Source organism: Centroberyx affinis, unplaced genomic scaffold, assembly GCF_046629955.1.
Source record: "Centroberyx affinis isolate AG114_WGS23_722 - 3 ecotype Tasmania unplaced genomic scaffold, CSIRO-AGI_Caff_v1 ptg001667l_1, whole genome shotgun sequence".
NCBI classification, from domain to species: Eukaryota; Metazoa; Chordata; class Actinopteri; order Beryciformes; family Berycidae; genus Centroberyx; species Centroberyx affinis.
The window spans coordinates 183,638-202,199 of NW_027280092.1; the positions used below are offsets into that span (position 1 = coordinate 183,638).

The following is an 18,562-nucleotide window of genomic DNA, read 5'->3' on the forward strand; positions in this document are numbered from 1 at the left end:
TTTTATGTAACATAGGCTACAGTATCATAAAATAACTTAAGATAATCGAGCATATAGGCCTGCAGTGAATCATGCAATTAAAATAATGCATCCATGGGAACTATCCATGGGACATTGCCAATGCCTTACCATCATATGTAGGTACAAGTGACGTTATACAATTCCTGTGTGATAAGAAAACACATTGAGTGATTGCAAAGAGGAAGTGGAAGCCCACAGGAAGTCAGAGAGAGATAATGTCTCTTCAACTTTTGTCTTGTTGAAATCAACCAGTTGCTTATTTTGAATTATGTTAATTTACTGTTAATTTTCCATAAACCTTCCCTTGGTTGCATTTTCTGTTTTTTGTTGTTTTTCCCAAGACTTTCCGAAGGCATTGACTTAACAAAACAGCACAGGAAATGTTAAAACCTTGTTCTGACTCAGTAATTCTCAAGAAATAGTGTGTGAAAGAAGAAATTAAATTTTTGTCTCAGCTTGATGTTGTACTACAGGTAATTGTAAACAGTAAATTGTACAAATGTTGCAAGCCAGCTTTATTGTAGAGATAGAGATGAATAGATGAGAGAGAGAGAGAGAGAGAGAGAGAGAGAGAGGCTGTTACAGTCAGTGGTTTGGTTGAACATACTAATTGGGATGTGTAACACTCAAATACCCGAGTGCAGCATCTGTGCTCCTTTCTCACGGCATATCACCGTTAATGGGGAAGTTGTGTTAGATGGGCTGTAGCACTTTAGCAGCAATTCACAAACAATTTTACAACATTTTGTTTTTTTAATCACAAGAACTCACTCTTTCTTTCTTTTTGCTGTGGATTTGTTTTTGGTAAGGTAAGTTTTTTTGTTCTCTCTAAAACAAGAGGTTTAGAGTTTATCCCAGTTTTCTAATTGTCTTAAATCCAAGACTTAACTATTTAGCTTACATAGGTTTACTAGACTGTTTCATTATTGTGTGCTTCCACATGAACTGCACTGCAAACTGCATTATAAACTATTTTATTTGTTGGGGTTTGGTTTAGCAGAAGCGAGAAAATGACCGCTTGCTACAACATTTTAATGGACTGAAATACTATATACTCACTGTTGTGGGACAGGATAAGGGTGTGTGGGTTGTGATTTTAGGTTGAACTGCAGATATATTTTAGACTGAATATCATCATATTTTCAAGGTGTTGCTCTGCAAATGTTAACCACTGCTTACAGCACAGTAAAAAACGATAAACTGAATAAAAAGTTTTATTGTAAAGTATTATTGTGTTTGTTTGCATATCCAGGAGATGAGCTTCATGGCGGCCCTGCATGTGAATACTGTGACACTCAACATGCTACTCAGTGTCTTCTTTCTGTCAGGTGAGCTGTCTGCTCAATCAGCTTTATTTGGAAGACATTATTTGTATTATTCATCATTTGAACATCATTCAGTAATATGGCACAAAGACCGGTGCAGATAAAGCTACTTTTTCAATTGTAAATGTTTTGAACGCAAATGAATATGTTGTATGTTGTAATCATTTACAGCAACAAGTTATTGTGAGGGTGAAAGGGGCAGAAAATGCAACATAATGCTGAAGTGTATTTTGTGTAGAATGAATTTCCTCTTCATAGACATTTCCCCTGCATTATGTTAATAATCAGACTGGTATTACAGGAGCTTTGGCAGATTGTGACGGATCAGACCTATTCATTACTACACCGGGGAGAATGGAAGCACTGAGCGGCTCTTGTCTGCAGATCCCATGTAGCTTCAGAGGTGAAAACAACAAGGAGTTTGACAGCAGCAGACCTACCTTTGGAGTCTGGATTAAAAATGACCCTAAATTTGCCAAATTTCCAAACAATGTGATTTTCAATACTAGTCATCGGGTGAATAATATCTATCCAGTGGTTATCATTGGAAACCTGACGCAGAAAAACTGCACCACTATATTTTCCAGTTTGAACACGAGTTTTACTGACTCATACTTCTTCAGGATTGAGAACCGTCCTTCATTCATGGGAACAGATGTTTGTCATCCTCTTGACATAACAGTTAAAGGTAAGAAAGTTTCTATTGTATTTGTTGCAATTATTCTTCTTTCTTTCTTTTTCTCCGCCAAAAGTGTCTGCAGCTCAGAAACCGTAAGTCCTAGGGCATTGGCCAGGTGGTGGCGCTATAACAAGCAACTTTACGTTTTGGCCAATAACTTCTGAACTGCATGTCGTAGAGAGAAAATTCTTGTGTCCAGATTCTTTGGAAGGTGATGAATCCAATCCATCACTTTCAACATCCACCATATCTATCTCTAATAGAAGGTTTGGCCATTGTGAATAACTTCAACAATGTGGTTGCAGTGAAACGAATAAACTTGACACAAGTCATGGGCCAACATAGCCCCGTTTGGACTGACACAACGTGGGGTACCGTGTCAGTCCCGGGTTCCTGCATTAAAAACCTAGCATGTAAATGGAACAGAAAATTTCAGGCGTACGGGGCAAGGTTTACAAATCGAATTTTGCCAATCTGACAAGCTTTCTGGATTCCTTGAACCCTTATCTGGGGTAACCCTCCTCCGACGCACCTGGCACACGGTTGTGCAAAGATTACTTTTTTGATCAGGTGTGAAAATAGTCAAATTTTAGGATATTGAATATCAGCACAAAATGTCTGACATTTATTGCACATTTCACTTTGCCTTTAAACCACAGATTCACCTCCTCGTCCCAGAATTGTGATCTCAGGTGAGCAGAGGGAGGGCGAGCTGGTCAGTATCACTTGCTCAGCCATCGCTCCCTGTCCACGCTCCCCCCCTACACTGAGGTGGAATCTCCCATGGGATGCTGAGAACCAAGCAGAGGAAAATGCAGACCGAACCATTACAGCTACACTCCAGGTGAACGTCGCTCTCTCAGACAAACACGATGGATTAAAGCTCACCTGTTCTGCCAGCTATCCTGTGAATGAAGGAAAAGACACAAAGACATCAGAGGAGACTGTGACTTTCAATGTTGCATGTAAGAAAACCTGTGTTAGTGCATTTTGTCAGCACATAGTTTTAAGTTTATGCAAGTATCATGTTTTTAATGCATTGGAATCCTTGATTCCAAACCTCATGTCATTCAGGCAAAAAATATAAGAGACAGGGTAAAAAGAACAACATATGAAGCAAGATTTAAAAAAAAAAAAAAAAAAGTGTCCATAGTGTGAAAAAAGAGAAGTGGATGGGAGTTTTTCTAACACCAGAAATTAGATGTGACAGACTCTGCATGCTGTTACACATTTGATTTGGTGTGTGGCCACCATAAGTACATTATGATTTAGGGAGATTTTCATTGAGTGAAGTATTACCTAGCCTTATAAACCCAATTTGTATACTGGCTGGCATGTGAATGATGTTTTTTCATGTGTTTGTCACAGGATGACAGATGGATTTCTTCTTGGGGATTAACAAAGATAGCTAATATCTCTCTCCTCAGGGTCTGATGCAAAAGTCATCTCTGAAAAGTCTCCCGATCTCTGTCACATTTTCCCCAGACTCCCCTAAAAACACCTTGGCGCGCGTCAGTCCCTCTGCTGGGCCGCTGTGTCTTGGCAGCTGGGTGAACCTGACCTGCTCCAGCAGAGCCAAGCCTCCTGTCAGTCGCTTCACCTGGTTCAAGAGCAGCAAAGATGGTCCCATGAAAGTATCCCAAGGAGATTTTTACAGCTTCAATGTGAGCAGCGTCGATGATGGAGGAGTTTATTACTGCGTGGCCACGAATGATCTTGGTAATCAGACATCAGATCAGATTCGTCTGACTATTACAGGTAAAACCAGAACTTACTGCATCCAGTGGATGGAGCTCATCTGTTGTTAGATACAGTGTGTCATGTATTGGTAAAAACAGATGCAGAAGTGTGAGAGCTTTTTGCTTGTTTGCTGTTCTTAAGTCCCCAGTGGTGTGTCTGAATTGAGAAAATTTAATTTGAATTGAGAAAACTGAATTTGAAATTATTTAAATTTAATAGTAAACACACAATTGAATTTTAATTGAACAGTTCAATATGGGCATGACATTAAAATTTATGCAACATTCAAATTTATGCAATTCAAATACAATCTCTTCTGACACTAATTGATTTCCATACCTTTGTAGTGTGTAAAATGTTCATTCCCTACCATGACTGCAAGGAAAGATCACATGCAACACCCACACATAACCATCCTGCATCTGATCTTTGTTGGTTTAGACCATAAGTTTACAAAATATTAGGCCCACCTGATCTTTCCATGAAATATACTGAACATGAAAAAGCTATGATCTCCAATATATACACTTTGATCATAAAGGGAAGATGTAGATGGAGAGGAGACAGGATAAAGAAGGATTTTTAAGCCTTGAATATATAGCAGGTCAGACAGGGGTTTAAAGCTATAATTGTAACAACAGTGATTGAGGAAGAGTCTTCTTTTGTGGGTCCTGAAATGATGTGGGCCATCAGATGTCACCAGGAGTTCAGTTGACATTTATAAGTGACAGCAGAAAATGAAAGTCGTAACATGTTTCATTGTGCAAACAGAGCAGGTGACCCTGTTATTGCATCACAGGTGATGAACCGGCTGGTGAACTGGTTAGTGTCCAAGTTGTAGTGAAGACTCTGGAGATTGTAATGCTCATCAGCACCATGGTCATCTTCGAGTGGTGAGACAAACTTTTCTATTATGCAGTAATTTGCAGTACAGTGGCCATGTTTAAGGACAGACGAATAGGTCTCCTTTAAATCACAGCATATACAGCAGAAAAAATGTGCTAAAGAGGCTGAAAACAACAAGACACTCCTTCAAGTCAGATTTTAAAATTATCCACCTAGGTTCTGCTTATGAATGTGTGAAAGCTCCTTCCATGTGCATCTCCTTTTCTTCCAGGTGGTTTAGATCAAGATATTCCACCAAACCAGGGAAGGTAAGATAAACTCTGACAAAAAAACTAAAATGTATCTTCAAGCCTTTTTTTTTATTTGTTATTCAAGGGCACTTCCAGTCAGAATCACAGTCAGGGGCTCCAAATCCACACCAACCCATACTCTCCCACACCCTCCCACCACACACATCAACAGGAAGGGAAGAGGTAGGACAAAACCCAACAATACAAAGAAACAAACAAAAACTAAAATAAAAAATATATATTTTGTAATATAAACAAATGGGAATACTCCTTCTATTCAAACAAACATAATAGTTACTCTAGAATAGACCTATCTTTTCTATATGCTGGGAAGGAATATCTTGTCTCCTCAATTTCTGATCACTCCCCATTAGTGATGCTGATTAAACATAAACATATCTCAGTAGGCCCAAAGTGATGGAGATTTAGCAACCACCTCTTAATGACATAGAATGTATTAGCCTTATTAATACTAACATTGAGATTTTTTGGAATATAAATAAAAATGCTGCCCCCTCGCTAATGATTTGGGATTCTATGAAAGCCAATCTAAGAGGCTTTATTATTTCATACACACCCGGTAAATGTAAACAGAATGGGTCAAAATTAAGCTCCTTAGAATCAGATAGTAAAACTCTGGAAAAGAAACATATAGAGACTCAGGATGATAACTACCTATTACAGCTAAATGCCAAAAGATTAGAAAATGCTCTTTTAAGAACTAAAGCTCAACACTATGAGCATGGAGAGAAGGCTGGCTCATTGTTTGCCTGGCAGATCCGAAGGGAAGAAGCTAATAGGACAATCACTACAATTAAACTGACAGATGGCACAGTATTAGGGAGCCACAGGTAATTCATGCAACATTTACAGATTTTTATAGAACATTATACACTTCTCAGGGAGGTGACGCGGCTTCAACAGAGGCTTTCCTAAACACTTTTGCTGTTACTTTTATATCAGAGGAGGATCGGGAGTGTCTTGAAGATGATGAAAAGAGCTATATACTGTCTGCTGGGGAGCAAATCGCCTGGGCCAGATGGATTCCCAATAGATTTTTATAAGAAATTCTTACCTGGACTTCTTGACCCCCTGGTAGACATGTAGGGAGACTCTTGTCAATGGCAAGCTACCCGATACATTAGGGCAAGCATTAATTACTCTGCTACTTAAACCAGGGAAAGATGCTAATCTTTGTGGTTCATATAGACCAACATCTTTACTGAATTCGGATTACAAGATTTTGGCTAAGATGATTGCTACTAGATTGGTACGTTTAATACCTGGTCCTGTGTCCATTAATCAAATTGGATTTGTCACTAATCACTCACCCTGTGATAATGTTTGAAGGCTCTACAATATTCTCTATTTTGCTAAACAGATCGAAGTGCTTATTCAAGCAGTGTCCTTAGATGCCGAATGGAATTTTTTGTTTACCGTCCTTGAGAACATGAACTTTGGTCCCAGATTTCTGGCCATGATTTGAATTATCTATCAATATCCAAAAGCAGCGATTCTCACCAACTCCGACATTTCCTGTCCCGGCAGGGGTGTTCTCTTTCACCCCTTCTTTTCCCCCTTGCAATTGAGCCATAGCTATAGCAATTCAATCACATCCACAGATCCATGGAGTACAAGTCGGAAATGTAAAACATACCATCTCATTGTACGCAGATGATGTTATGCTTTATTTAACAAAGCCTGGGATCTCCCTTACAAATTTGGTTGAATTGCTGGATACCTATGGTACTATATCAGGCTATAAAGTAAACGCCTAAAAGAGCATTGTCATGCCATTGTCATGAATTCAGCAGCAGAAGTAATGTCCAAACTGAACATACCCTTTTCATGGAACGATAGTTGTCTAACTTACCTTGGTTTACAAATTTCAAATAGATTAGGCCACACATTTTCATTGAACTACAGCCCTCTGCTCAAGAAGGCAGAGCTACCTACCTCTTCACTTGTCATTGTGGGACATGTAACCTTCAGCGGGAGAAAAATCTGGCAAAGTGAGACTGATAACCGGCAACATTTCTCTGTAGGTACGTTTATTTTGGCCATTAGCCTTTATTGGAAAATTGCTTAGTGTAGTTTAGGCTGGTATTGCTGGGAGATTCATCTATATTGCCTTCAACGAACGGTCAGAATATTAGATTTATCAAAATGGTTTTGATTGCTGCCAATAAGTGTATTGCATTAAGACTTGAAGATAAAAAATAAAATAAAGAATAAAAATTACATCAATAAATCAAAATTACAAGTTCATCATATCAGAAATTGTCCATTAAATGTCAGTCAATCTCATATGCCATGTAGGCAAGAAATCCATCCCACACCATGTCAAAAGTTCTTGGTTTCTTCTTCAAGTTATACATTATCTTTTCCGGTGGAACGTAAGACGAAAGCTCCTTCAGCCACATAGTATAGCATAGTGGCACAGCACTTTTCCATCTTAAAGGAAAAATCCACCCTAAAACATTTTGACACTGTTAAAAAAACAGCTATTTTGATGTACATTACATTATTGGGCCCAGCTTGTTGTTTGGTTGTGAGTTTTTATTATTCTCGTGGATAACTAGCTAAAGGTAGACGAGGTGACGTCACAGAAATTCCAGATATAGTCAAGGAATTTCCAGTGCAGCTACAATGGAGTTTAATTGGAGAAAAATGTTGAACTGTCTTGAAGAATAAAACTGAAATAAAGACTATTTCGCCATTATCCAATTCAGTGTTCTCTTTAATGATACATGCAGCATGGAGAGAAGTGCACAGCAGAAGTACTGATACAGTTCTCTGAAAGGGAGTTACTTTAACAAAGCTTATATGGACCAAGCCACACAAGGCCACACATTTCCTAGACAAAGTGTCTCCTAGACAAGGCAGCATAAAGATGACATCACTATTACGGGAATGAACAGTAGCATCTCAAGATTACACCACTGTCTCAGGAATGCATGGCACCTGTCCTTCTAATTCTGAACATCTAATTACACATAGACACATAAAGGAAGAAAACAGTTATTCTAGCCTAAAACAAACAGAGATATACAGTGCAACTTTTTCTCCACATGTCTAAACATCAACCGTAAACATCAGGTTTTGGTGTCAGTCCCTCAGAATTGAAGAGCAAGAGCTTCTTTCTAGACTCACCATTTTGCACCGACGTTCAACAATCATACAGAGAAAAATCCATTGTAGAAGAGGGAGAGATACCAATTTCCCCAGGACAGTAGCCTCAATAGACCAGAATGCAATGCAGCCACAAGACATTTTGCGTTTTGCATAAGGGGCAACTTTCGCTTTAACAATTATCTTGATTCTTTGTCCATTCATTTATTGCAGTCATCTGCTGGAACAAAGATGATCTTACAACTAAGACTGTGTTACAGGAATGAGTGGGTAATAAGAGCAATGTGGTCAAGTAGTTCTCTCAAGTGTTGTCGTCTTCCCAAGCTTTCTTCCATTTTGTTTCCGAACAATGTTTTTGTGGGAGTTTTTGTGAAGCCCTGTGACACTGTAACTGTGATTAAGGCCTAAATCTGTTTTATAAAAGCAATAAGCCACTTGGTGCAGTGCTTTACAGTGATGTTAGAACAGCTAGGAGGCGATGTTAGGCATGATGCAAAGTGAGGAGCCTGAAAACCTTCGAGCTGTGGCAAAATCACTGTAAAGCACTTTCTGTCTCACCCCCACTCTCTCTGTGTTGTTTCCTTTTTACCCCCAGAACACAGTGGAACCAGACTACATCAACAGGGTGATCGAGTAGGAAGCATGTGAACCTGTTGACTAGAGCCTGAGGAGAAGAAGATGACATGTTAACCACAGTTGATTTCATATTATTATATGTATATTCTTTTAAGAAAATGATGCTGCATTGGACCAGTGTCCATAGGTCCTGACCAGCAGATATTAAGAGATATTATTTGGTGAATTTGATGAACAACATGACTGCAAACTTGGGTCAATGATATTTTAATGTAATTCATTGTTCTTGAGAGCAAGAAGGACAGAGTATGTTATATTCTACAGTGTGCTCTGTACTCTATTTGGTTTCACACAAAACTAAATACATCTTCTTTAATTTCATAATTTGAGCTGATTGATGGCTTTTGGTGTTGTTTTGTTATTTAATGTTTTGGTCTTTTTTTGAAGATAAGGAGGCCAGTTTCCACTCAGTTACTGTATTCTGGATTCTCTGCAGAAGATGGTTATTCATGTAATTCCTTCTCTTCACTTTATTAGTGTTTTGTTATTTGTTTGCATGTGCAACTAAGCTTAACAAAAAAAAGGAAGTTTAAAAATAGATGTTTTAGAGGATGAGGAAGAACTAGAAGGAGTATAGAAAAAGAGGCCCAGCAAGTTCCAAGGTCCTTTTTCCACGCAGGAGAAAGTGTGGAGGAAAAACATTTTTATTGCTCATTCTGTCGTCTGTATTAACACACAGAGAGGTTTACAACATCATCTTGTAGCTGTGTAACAGACTGATGATATAATGTGATACTCAGCACAGCTTTGGCTTTGTAAAATGTACTTTGCAATGACTCCTAAACTGATTTGCTTCATTTAGCGTTTGGAGTGAAGAAAGCATTGAGCGGCTCTTCATCAGGCTCAAGTCCGTACAAGTCAGCTAAAACATTTTGAACACAGTAAATACACACAATGCATGAAGTACATATTTCCATCCTTTCAAATATGGCATTATTTCAATATTGTTTGTAACATACAACATCAGTAAATAACAGCATAGCCTATTGTCCAGCAGTGAGTCATGCAATTAAAATAATGCATCCATGAGAACTACTGTAATACTATATCCTGAATTTCCCCAAGGGGATCAATAAAGTGCTATCTTATCTTATGTTATCTTATGTTATGTTATGTTATCTTATCTTACATTATCTTATATTATCTTATCTTACGTTATCTTATGTTATCTTATCTTATGTTATCTTATCTTATCTTATATTATCTTATCTTACGTTATCTTATGTTATCTTATCTTATGTTATCTTATCGTATCTTATGTTATCTTATCTTATGTTATTTTATATTATCTTATCTTATGTTATCTTATCTTATATTATCTTATGTTATCTTATCGTATGTTATGTTATGTTATGTTATGTTATATTATCTTATATTATGTTATCTTATCTTATCTTATCTTATCTTATCTTATCTTATCTTATCTTATATGAGTACAAGTCAGAGCCTTTCAATAGGTTTTAGGGCTTCTTTGTAAAAGACATTGCCAATGCCTTAGCATTATATGTAGGTACAAGTGACGTTACACAATTCATGTGTGATAAGGAAACACACTGATTGCAAAGAGGAAGTGGAAGACCACAGGATGTCAGAGAGAGATAATGACATGGCTTCTCTTCAACTTTTGTCTTGTTGAAATCAACCAGTTGCTTATTTTGAATTGCGTTCATTTACTGTTAATTTTCAATAAACATTCCCTTGGTTGCATTTTCCATTTTCTGTTTTTTGTTGTAGACTTTCTGAAGGCATTGACTTCACAAAACACCACAGGAAATGTTAAAACCTTGTTCTGACTCAGTAATCCTGGAGAAATAGTGTGAAAAAGGAAATTATTTTTGTCTCAGCTTGATGTCGTACTCCAGGTAATTATAAACAGTAAATTATTCAAATGTTACAAGCCTCCTCTTCGGCCAATCAGCAGCTACTGTATGGTGTTGACCATTTCCTTCACTCCCATTGATCCATGGACTTGATACATGTTGAAGAACGTTTCTGTCGATCATGGATGAGGCTGGGACTCAGTTCATGTCCAGAGAACTGAAAGGATCTGGAATTTTCGGGCCAAAAACGTGAAAAGGAATTCTGTGAATCTGCACTCGATTGCTCTTCCTCAACGACCAGGATGAGTGTCTCAGTAAACTGAAATTGAATTGCAAGAACTGTATTTGAATTATGAGAACTGAATTTGAATTGTGAGAACTGAATACAGTTTCAGAGCAAATTAATTCAATTTCATAATATTACATTCAGTTTCAAGTTTATTGGAATTCAGTTTCAAACTAATAAATTCAATTTCAAATTATGCTATTCAGATTCAGTTTTTCATTATTCAAGTTAAACAATACAAATTAAAATTATGTGATTTAAAATTTCAGTTTCTAGTGACATATTTCTGCCCAGAAGTGATCCTCTAAATGAACTCACCATTTCCTGCATTGTGCGTCACATAAACCACATGTTGTGCCCATTTGTTACTCAGATACCTGAGTGCAGCATCTGTGTTCCTTTCTAAGAGCGCAGATAATGGGGAAGTTGTGTTCGTTGGGTTGTTGCACTTCAGCAGCAATTCACAAATTGCAACATTTTGGTGGGGTTTTTTTTTATCACAAGAACACACTTTCTTTTTGCTGTGGCGTTTGGTAAGGTAAGTTTTTTTTTGTTCTCTCTAAAACAAGAGGTTTAGAGTTTATCCCAGTTTTCTAATTGTCTTAAATCCAAGACTTAACTATTTAGCTTACGTAGGTTTACTAGACTGTTTCATTATTGTGTGCTTCCACATGAACTGCACTGCAAACTGCATTATAAACTATTTTATTTGTTGGGGTTTGGTTTAGCAGAAGCGAGAAAATGACCGCTTGCTACAACATTTTAATGGACTGAAATACTATATACTCACTGTTGTGGGACAGGATAAGGGTGTGTGGGTTGTGATTTTAGGTTGAACTGCAGATATATTTTAGACTGAATATCATCATATTTTCAAGGTGTTGCTCTGCAAAATTACTGCTTACAGCACAGTAAAAAACAATAAACTGAATAAAAAGTTTTATTGTAAAGTATTATTGTGTTTGTTTGCATATCCAGGAGATGAGCTTCATGGCGGCCCTGCATGTGAATACTGTGACACTCAACATGCTACTCAGTGTCTTCTTTCTGTCAGGTGAGCTGTCTGCTCAATCGGCTTTATTTGGAAGACATTATTTGTATTATTCATCATTTGAACATCATTCAGTAATATGGCACAAAGACCGGTGCAGATAAAGCTACTTTTTCAATTGTAAATGTTTTGAACGCAAATGAATATGTTGTATGTTGTAATCATTTACAGCAACAAGTTATTGTGAGGGTGAAAGGGGCAGAAAATGCAACATAATGCTGAAGTGTATTTTGTGTAGAATGAATTTCCTCTTCATAGACATTTCCCCTGCATTATGTTAATAATCAGACTGGTATTACAGGAGCTTTGGCAGATTGTGGCGGATCAGACCTATTCATTACTACACCGGGGAGGATGGAAGCACTGAGCGGCTCTTGTCTGCAGATCCCATGTAGCTTCAGAGCTAACGAAGAGGAGGAGTTTGACAGCAGCAGACCTACCTTTGGAGTCTGGATTAAAAATGACCCTAAATTTGCCCAATTTCCAAACAATGTGATTTTCAATACTAGTGATCGGGTGAATAATATCTATCCAGTGGTTATCATTGGAAACCTGACTCAGAAAAACTGCACCACTATATTTTCCAGTTTGAACACGAGTTTTACTGACTCATACTTCTTCAGGATTGAGAACCGTCCATTCCTGGCAACAGATGTTTGTCGTCATTTTAACATAACAGTTAAAGGTAAGAACGTTTTTATTAAGTTTAGTTTAAGTCAGTTTATAGTACAGTTCGGAATGAAAAGGAAAATTGTTCAGTTCCTGCCTTGGCCTATAGATCAAATCTCTTTGTAATTTATGAACCCAAATATGTACTTTAATAAACAATATCAGTGGTAGCTTCATGTTAAAGAATGCTTGGACCAGCTAGAAAATCTTTGTGTGTGTGTGTGTGTGTTGTTGTCACACCTTTTACTCTTTGGTGTATTTCTCAGCTGAAATACAAGTTGGCTCTAAAATATTTTGTTTAAGAAATAAAGCCACTGAGACAATTTACCCATGTGACAGCTAGCCCCGCTCTCCCCTACATTATTTATTTTGCTTTTGACACTTGAAAAGTGACAAGTATTGAGTTATTTTTGCTTCTTCACTTTTATCTTCCATTTCATCTTCATGCACAAGTCTTTACTTTTTGTCCTTTGTTTCTCAGGCTCGGAAACGCAAACCAACATATGCAAAACAAAAATAGTGCTTCCACATCCCGCTACTACTAGATCGCTGTGTTTAGGGTTAGACTGATATCAGATTGCCGGTATATCAGGCCGATACTAGTTTTAGTGTCCTTTGATGAGGCTTTACCACCCTGTTAGAAATAAAATTATGGTATAATGCTATGTGAATCTACTTGCAGTAATACTGATACTATGTACAAAGATTAATGTGAAATGAATGCTTTTCCAAAATAAAATAAAAAATGTAAAAAAAAAAAGAAAGTTGCAATAAAAAATAAATGATTAAAAAAAAGAAATAAAATTATGGGTGAAACTGATTTTTGATCAAAAAAAATATTTTGGTGTAAAAATAGTCACATTTCAAGATATTGAATATCGGCACAAAATGTCTGACATTTATTGCAAATTTCAGTGTAACACCAGTGTTTGCCTTTAAACCACAGATTCACCTCCTCGTCCCAGAATTGTGATCTCAGGTGAGCAGAGGGAGGGCGAGCTGGTCAGTATCACTTGCTCAGCCATCGCTCCCTGTCCACGCTCCCCCCCTACACTGAGGTGGAATCTCCCATGGGATGCTGAGAACCAAACGGAGGAAAATGCAGACCGAACCATTACAGCTACACTCCAGGTGAACGTCGCTCTCTCAGACAAACACGATGGATTAAAGCTCACCTGCTCTGCCAGCTATCCTGTGAATGAAGGAAAAGACACAAAGACAGCAGAGGAGACTGTGACTTTCAATGTTACATGTAAGAAAACCTGTGTTAGTCACTGCATTTTGTCAGCACATAGTGAGCACAAGTGGATGTGATAGACACTCAGCATGCTGTTACGCAGTATTACCTAGCCTAAAACACTCAACTTGTATACTGGCTGGCATGTGAATGATGTTTTTTCATGTGTTTGTCACAGGATGACAGATGAATTTCTTCTTGGGGATTAACAAAGATAGCTAATATCTCTCTCCTCAGGGTCTCATGCAAAAGTCATCTCTGAAAAGTCTCCCGATCTCTGTCACATTTTCCCCAGACTCCCCTAAAAACACCTTGGCGCGCGTCAGTCCCTCTGCTGGGCCGCTGCCTCTCGGCAGCTGGGTGAACCTGACCTGCTCTAGCAGAGCCAAGCCTCCTGTCCGTCGCTTCACCTGGTTCAAGAGCAGCAAAGATGGTCCCATGAACATATCCCAAGGAAATTTTTACAGCTTCAATGTGAGCAGTGTCAATGATGGAGGAGTTTATTACTGCGTGGCCACGAATGATCTTGGTAATCAGACATCAGAGATTCATCTGACTATTACAGGTAAAACCAGAACTTACTGCATGGAGTTCAGAAGTTGTTCGATACAGTGTGTCATGTATTGGTAAAAACAGACAAAGAAGGGTGAGAGCTTAACTATGGAAAGAGATTAGTGCCAGCAGTGAATTGTATAAATTTGACAGGTACAATGTTAAACTGAATGTAATGGCCACTCACTAGTCTTTTGGTTTCTGGTCTTTTGACGCACATTTTATGACTAGTACACAACCTAAAGGTATAGTAATATTGGCATGACATGAAGGCCACCGACAGGAAAAGTTACCAGTCTACGAAGAAAAGAATAGGTTAAGAGAATCAAACACAAAACATGCTAAGACCCAAGTAGCATGATATTACCTAGCTCCCTGCCTACCTCAAGCTGAGGAATTACACAGACAAACCACAGCAGGGGGAAACATGGGCTCAGCAGGCAGAGTCAGGAGTGCACACAGCTGCCAAACTAGCTCCCTTTTATACAACCTGCACTGACTGAAAGCTTGGCTAGTGGGAGGAGTTGTCACTGTGCTATATGGGATCCTACTGGGGATGCAGTGGATAGTGCAATGGATGCAGTCAGGAACAGTATTCCCTGCTACATGAGCGGGAAAAAGCTATGATCTCCAATAAATATACACTTTGGAAGGATGTAAATGAAGAAGAGGAGACAGGACTTGTCTTGAAACAAGTGAGACATGAATTGTGCCACTGAATATAAAAAAGATTGTCCTGATATTTTGCACACTCGGTGTAATTGGTTGCTCAGTGACTCATATCCTTTGTTGCATATAATCCTCCTTTTGCTTCTTATAAAATCCTACAGAAAAAAGAAAGATCTGGCTCATATCCCCCCCCCCACTCACCAGCTACATCAGTAGAAACATACACATTCAACCATGACTTCTTCCAGTCACATATTATAAGAACAGGTTTTGTTTTCATTGAACTAGGACCACCTGAACCGATCGGCTCTGGACCTTTGGAGGTCATTCTGGGAGTGATCAGTGGGGCTGTTTTACTCATCTGCCTGGTTGTCTTCATTTGGTAAGTATATATATCACAAATTAGAGCAAAGTTTTTTTAGCCCCAAGGTTTCAGCCACAGCCACATTCAAGATAAAGGTGCAGAAGAGGATGTGAGGTCCTGTTGTCCTGTCACTACTGTATGTCTCTACACCAATGTCTCAGAGACAAATTCCTGTGCATCTACTTGCTAATTGAGTGATTCTGATTGTGAATCGGCCACAGGGCATCTGAAGAAAAGCATGACTTAGAAATGCTTTCTGTTTGCGTCCCATCTGTCTGTTTAACCTGAAGCATCATACATGAAGCTGACAGCTCTCTCCTGTCTTCCAGGTGGTTAAAGTCAAGACACACAGCTCTAATGACACAGGTGGGAAAATACTGTACAGTATAGTATATAGTATACAGTATACAGTATACAGTATACTGTATACTGGACTAGACTGTACACTATACTACACTACTGTAACATACAGTACTGTACTGTACTATTTATACTACACTGTGCTTTACTATGCTTTTTACTATTCCTTACAATATTATACTATACTACACTACACTACATTCTACTATACTATACTGTAGTATACTGTACTATACTATATATACTATATTACACTACAATATGCTATTTATGTTTCAGATGTAGACATTTGTTGTTGCTTGTTGCATCTTTCTCCGCCTCCTTGTACTGTGATATTTTGTGTTCAGTGACTGCACTGGAATTTATGTGTCACAGTTTGGGAGGTTCCTCAAATCATGAAGAAAGCATGCATGCATGTGAAAACATCAAGAAACCGTACATGTGACAAAACATTCTGCGAAGTAGGAACTATCAGTCGGTTAGCATTCCACTGTTTCTGGAAACTGTGAGCATTCGGTCTCCAAGGCTGTAAAATCACACAAGATTACACAATCTAATTTTTAACTCTTTGTGGCACAAAATTGATCTCCTTATGGTTGTCTAAACAGAGATAAAAATAACAGAACTTGATTATTCCCAGTCATGATTTGTTTTTGTTTTTTTGACAGTCATGATAAATTGTGTAAACTAGATTTTCTGGTGCTGTTGTAACTGCAGATTGTTCTAATCATCACTCCTTTACATTAATGAGTTCTCTTTTTCTCTCATGCATTTCATCACATTTTACTTCGCAACACGGATCAACAGCCACTAAACCGGTGGTTGTCACCCACTGATATTTTGAGGTGTTGCAGCTGTATAATAGAACCGGAACTAAAGGGCCGAGAAGCCCTGAATGGAAGACGCTCTCCAAACAGACTTTGGCAAAATGTGGGGAAGTAGATGAAGGCTCACTGTATTTCTTGTTTGTGTGCCTTTTTACTGGTTCATTTCCACAGAACGAACTAGGTGAGGAGCCAGCCAGTGAAGCAGAGGAAGAGATCCACTATGGAGAGATTGACTTCTCCAAGCTAGAGCCCAAGCGGCTCTCCGACGCGGCACAGGTCGGAGAGCAGCAGGACACGGAGTACGCAGAGGTCAAGGTGTCCCAGCCTGCAGAAACCCCGACACAGACAGCTGACGTCCCAGAGGACATCTACGCTCAAGTGAAGAAACACTGACTGCATTGACTTGTACATCAATATATTATTATTATTATTATTTGGGATAGGCAAGTATTACGTTTTGGTAGGATTCATTCGGTGGTGGATGAGTTGAGTCCCCCCCCATATGTGAAGCGCTTTGAGTACCTAGAAAAGCACTATATAAATGTAATCAATTATTATTATTATTAATTATTCATGCAATTACCATATTATATTTTGAATGTCCCTAAGAAACTCCAATCCTCATACCATTCACTATTCGTTTTCACAGGTTGCATGAGCTCATTTTCCGCGGTGATATTCACAACATTGTGTATATTCATGTATACAGGGATATTAAAAATTAAGAGAAAAAGCTCATGAATAAGACACTAACTGCGATTCAAACCATCAGTGTCAGTTCATATCCAGCATATCATACTAAAGGGCGTTCAGAACTATTTAACATCCTGTTAATAACAATGTTAATACCGTAATTTTGCATTATATTTTTCTATTTATATTTGTATTTTTTATGCCACAGTTGATTTGGAAAAGGTCCGTTTTTAAAATGTTCACATTTGGATATTATATATTTTTATGACTGTGCATGTTGACCCCACCCATCTCTTGCTGTGTGATTTGCAATGTCAGATACATACAAATAAAATGTATATAGGGATGAACATTCAACTGAACATGACACCAAACAGTTCTGTAGTCATATTAACAGTAGTAGTACAGTATTAGTGTAGTATTATTAAGTTTAAATTGTTTTGTGTGTGTTTTATAAATACCAGAGATTATTTTTGTTGATTTTGTTTTCTCATGTATCAATTTTTTTTCTAAATCGTAAATTCATTTGCACTTAAATTACTGTAAAAATGAATACAAAGAGCCCACACTGTGCCTGAATTTGAGGTTATTTATTCATTGCACTGTAATAAAAACCTTGACATCCAACTTTTAATAATATCTAATAATCTCAGTCTTGCTTATTGGTCCAACATTTCATATTATTAGTGTGTAAACATTACCTGAAATCATACATTTCAATCAGAAACAATACAAAAAGTGGCAAAATGAATTATGCATAATGAAACTCTACCCCACTGGAAATCTGATACATGTTTTGACTAGTTTCTTCCCTAACGGACTTCTGATAAATGGTTTTTGGGTATCAATCAAACTCAACTTAAAACAAAGGGCTTTTTCTGAAGATGTAGTCAAAAGAGTATTAAAAGAGTTGCTGCTCGAACTCGCTTAAAAGCTTTTGAGTAAAAATATTAAAACTTTGTCAGAACTTTGCCAAAAAGATCTTTGGGGTGTAGCTTGTAAACATCAGGAGCCTGGACACTGTATTGTAAAATGTCTGGAAGGCACTGCTAGGCTCGGTTGATTGTGCTTTATTACCCTGCTGGGTTAGCCTGGCCGTCTGCATTACTGACCAGGAGTAAAGGGAGAAACCGCGTGCATGACACCACGTTACATGATAACTATTGCTTCACAGAAATCTGGACCTTCGTGTTGAGAGTCCAACTTCCGCTGAACAGTGTGTTTGACGGTTCACTTGCTCCCTTCCCAGCCGTCCCCCTCCCCACCCCCCACCCAACCCCAGCACCATTGTCACAGTATTGCAGCATCAGTGTGTGAAGTAGTGTCCGAAAGGTAGGATATAGTTTTGTAGCTCTTCAGCTTTTA

The 18,562-nt window shown here is 38.2% G+C and overlaps 1 protein-coding gene across 1 annotated transcript; it reads left to right on the top strand.

Moving 5' to 3' along the window:
• Window positions 1-690: 690 nt before the first annotated feature.
• Window positions 691-18,436, top strand: LOC139651448 (B-cell receptor CD22). The gene is made up of 16 exons (XM_071528365.1): window positions 691-830; window positions 1,274-1,349; window positions 1,648-2,034; window positions 2,685-2,990; window positions 3,511-3,783; window positions 4,565-4,658; window positions 4,987-5,084; window positions 8,629-8,677; window positions 11,202-11,313; window positions 11,754-11,829; window positions 12,128-12,511; window positions 13,442-13,747; window positions 14,028-14,297; window positions 15,242-15,335; window positions 15,647-15,683; window positions 16,676-18,436. The coding sequence occupies exons 2-16, from the start codon at window positions 1,277-1,279 to the stop codon at window positions 16,895-16,897; spliced, it is 2,781 nt and encodes a 926-aa protein (XP_071384466.1). The 5' UTR covers window positions 691-830; window positions 1,274-1,276; the 3' UTR covers window positions 16,898-18,436.
• Window positions 18,437-18,562: the final 126 nt, after the last annotated feature.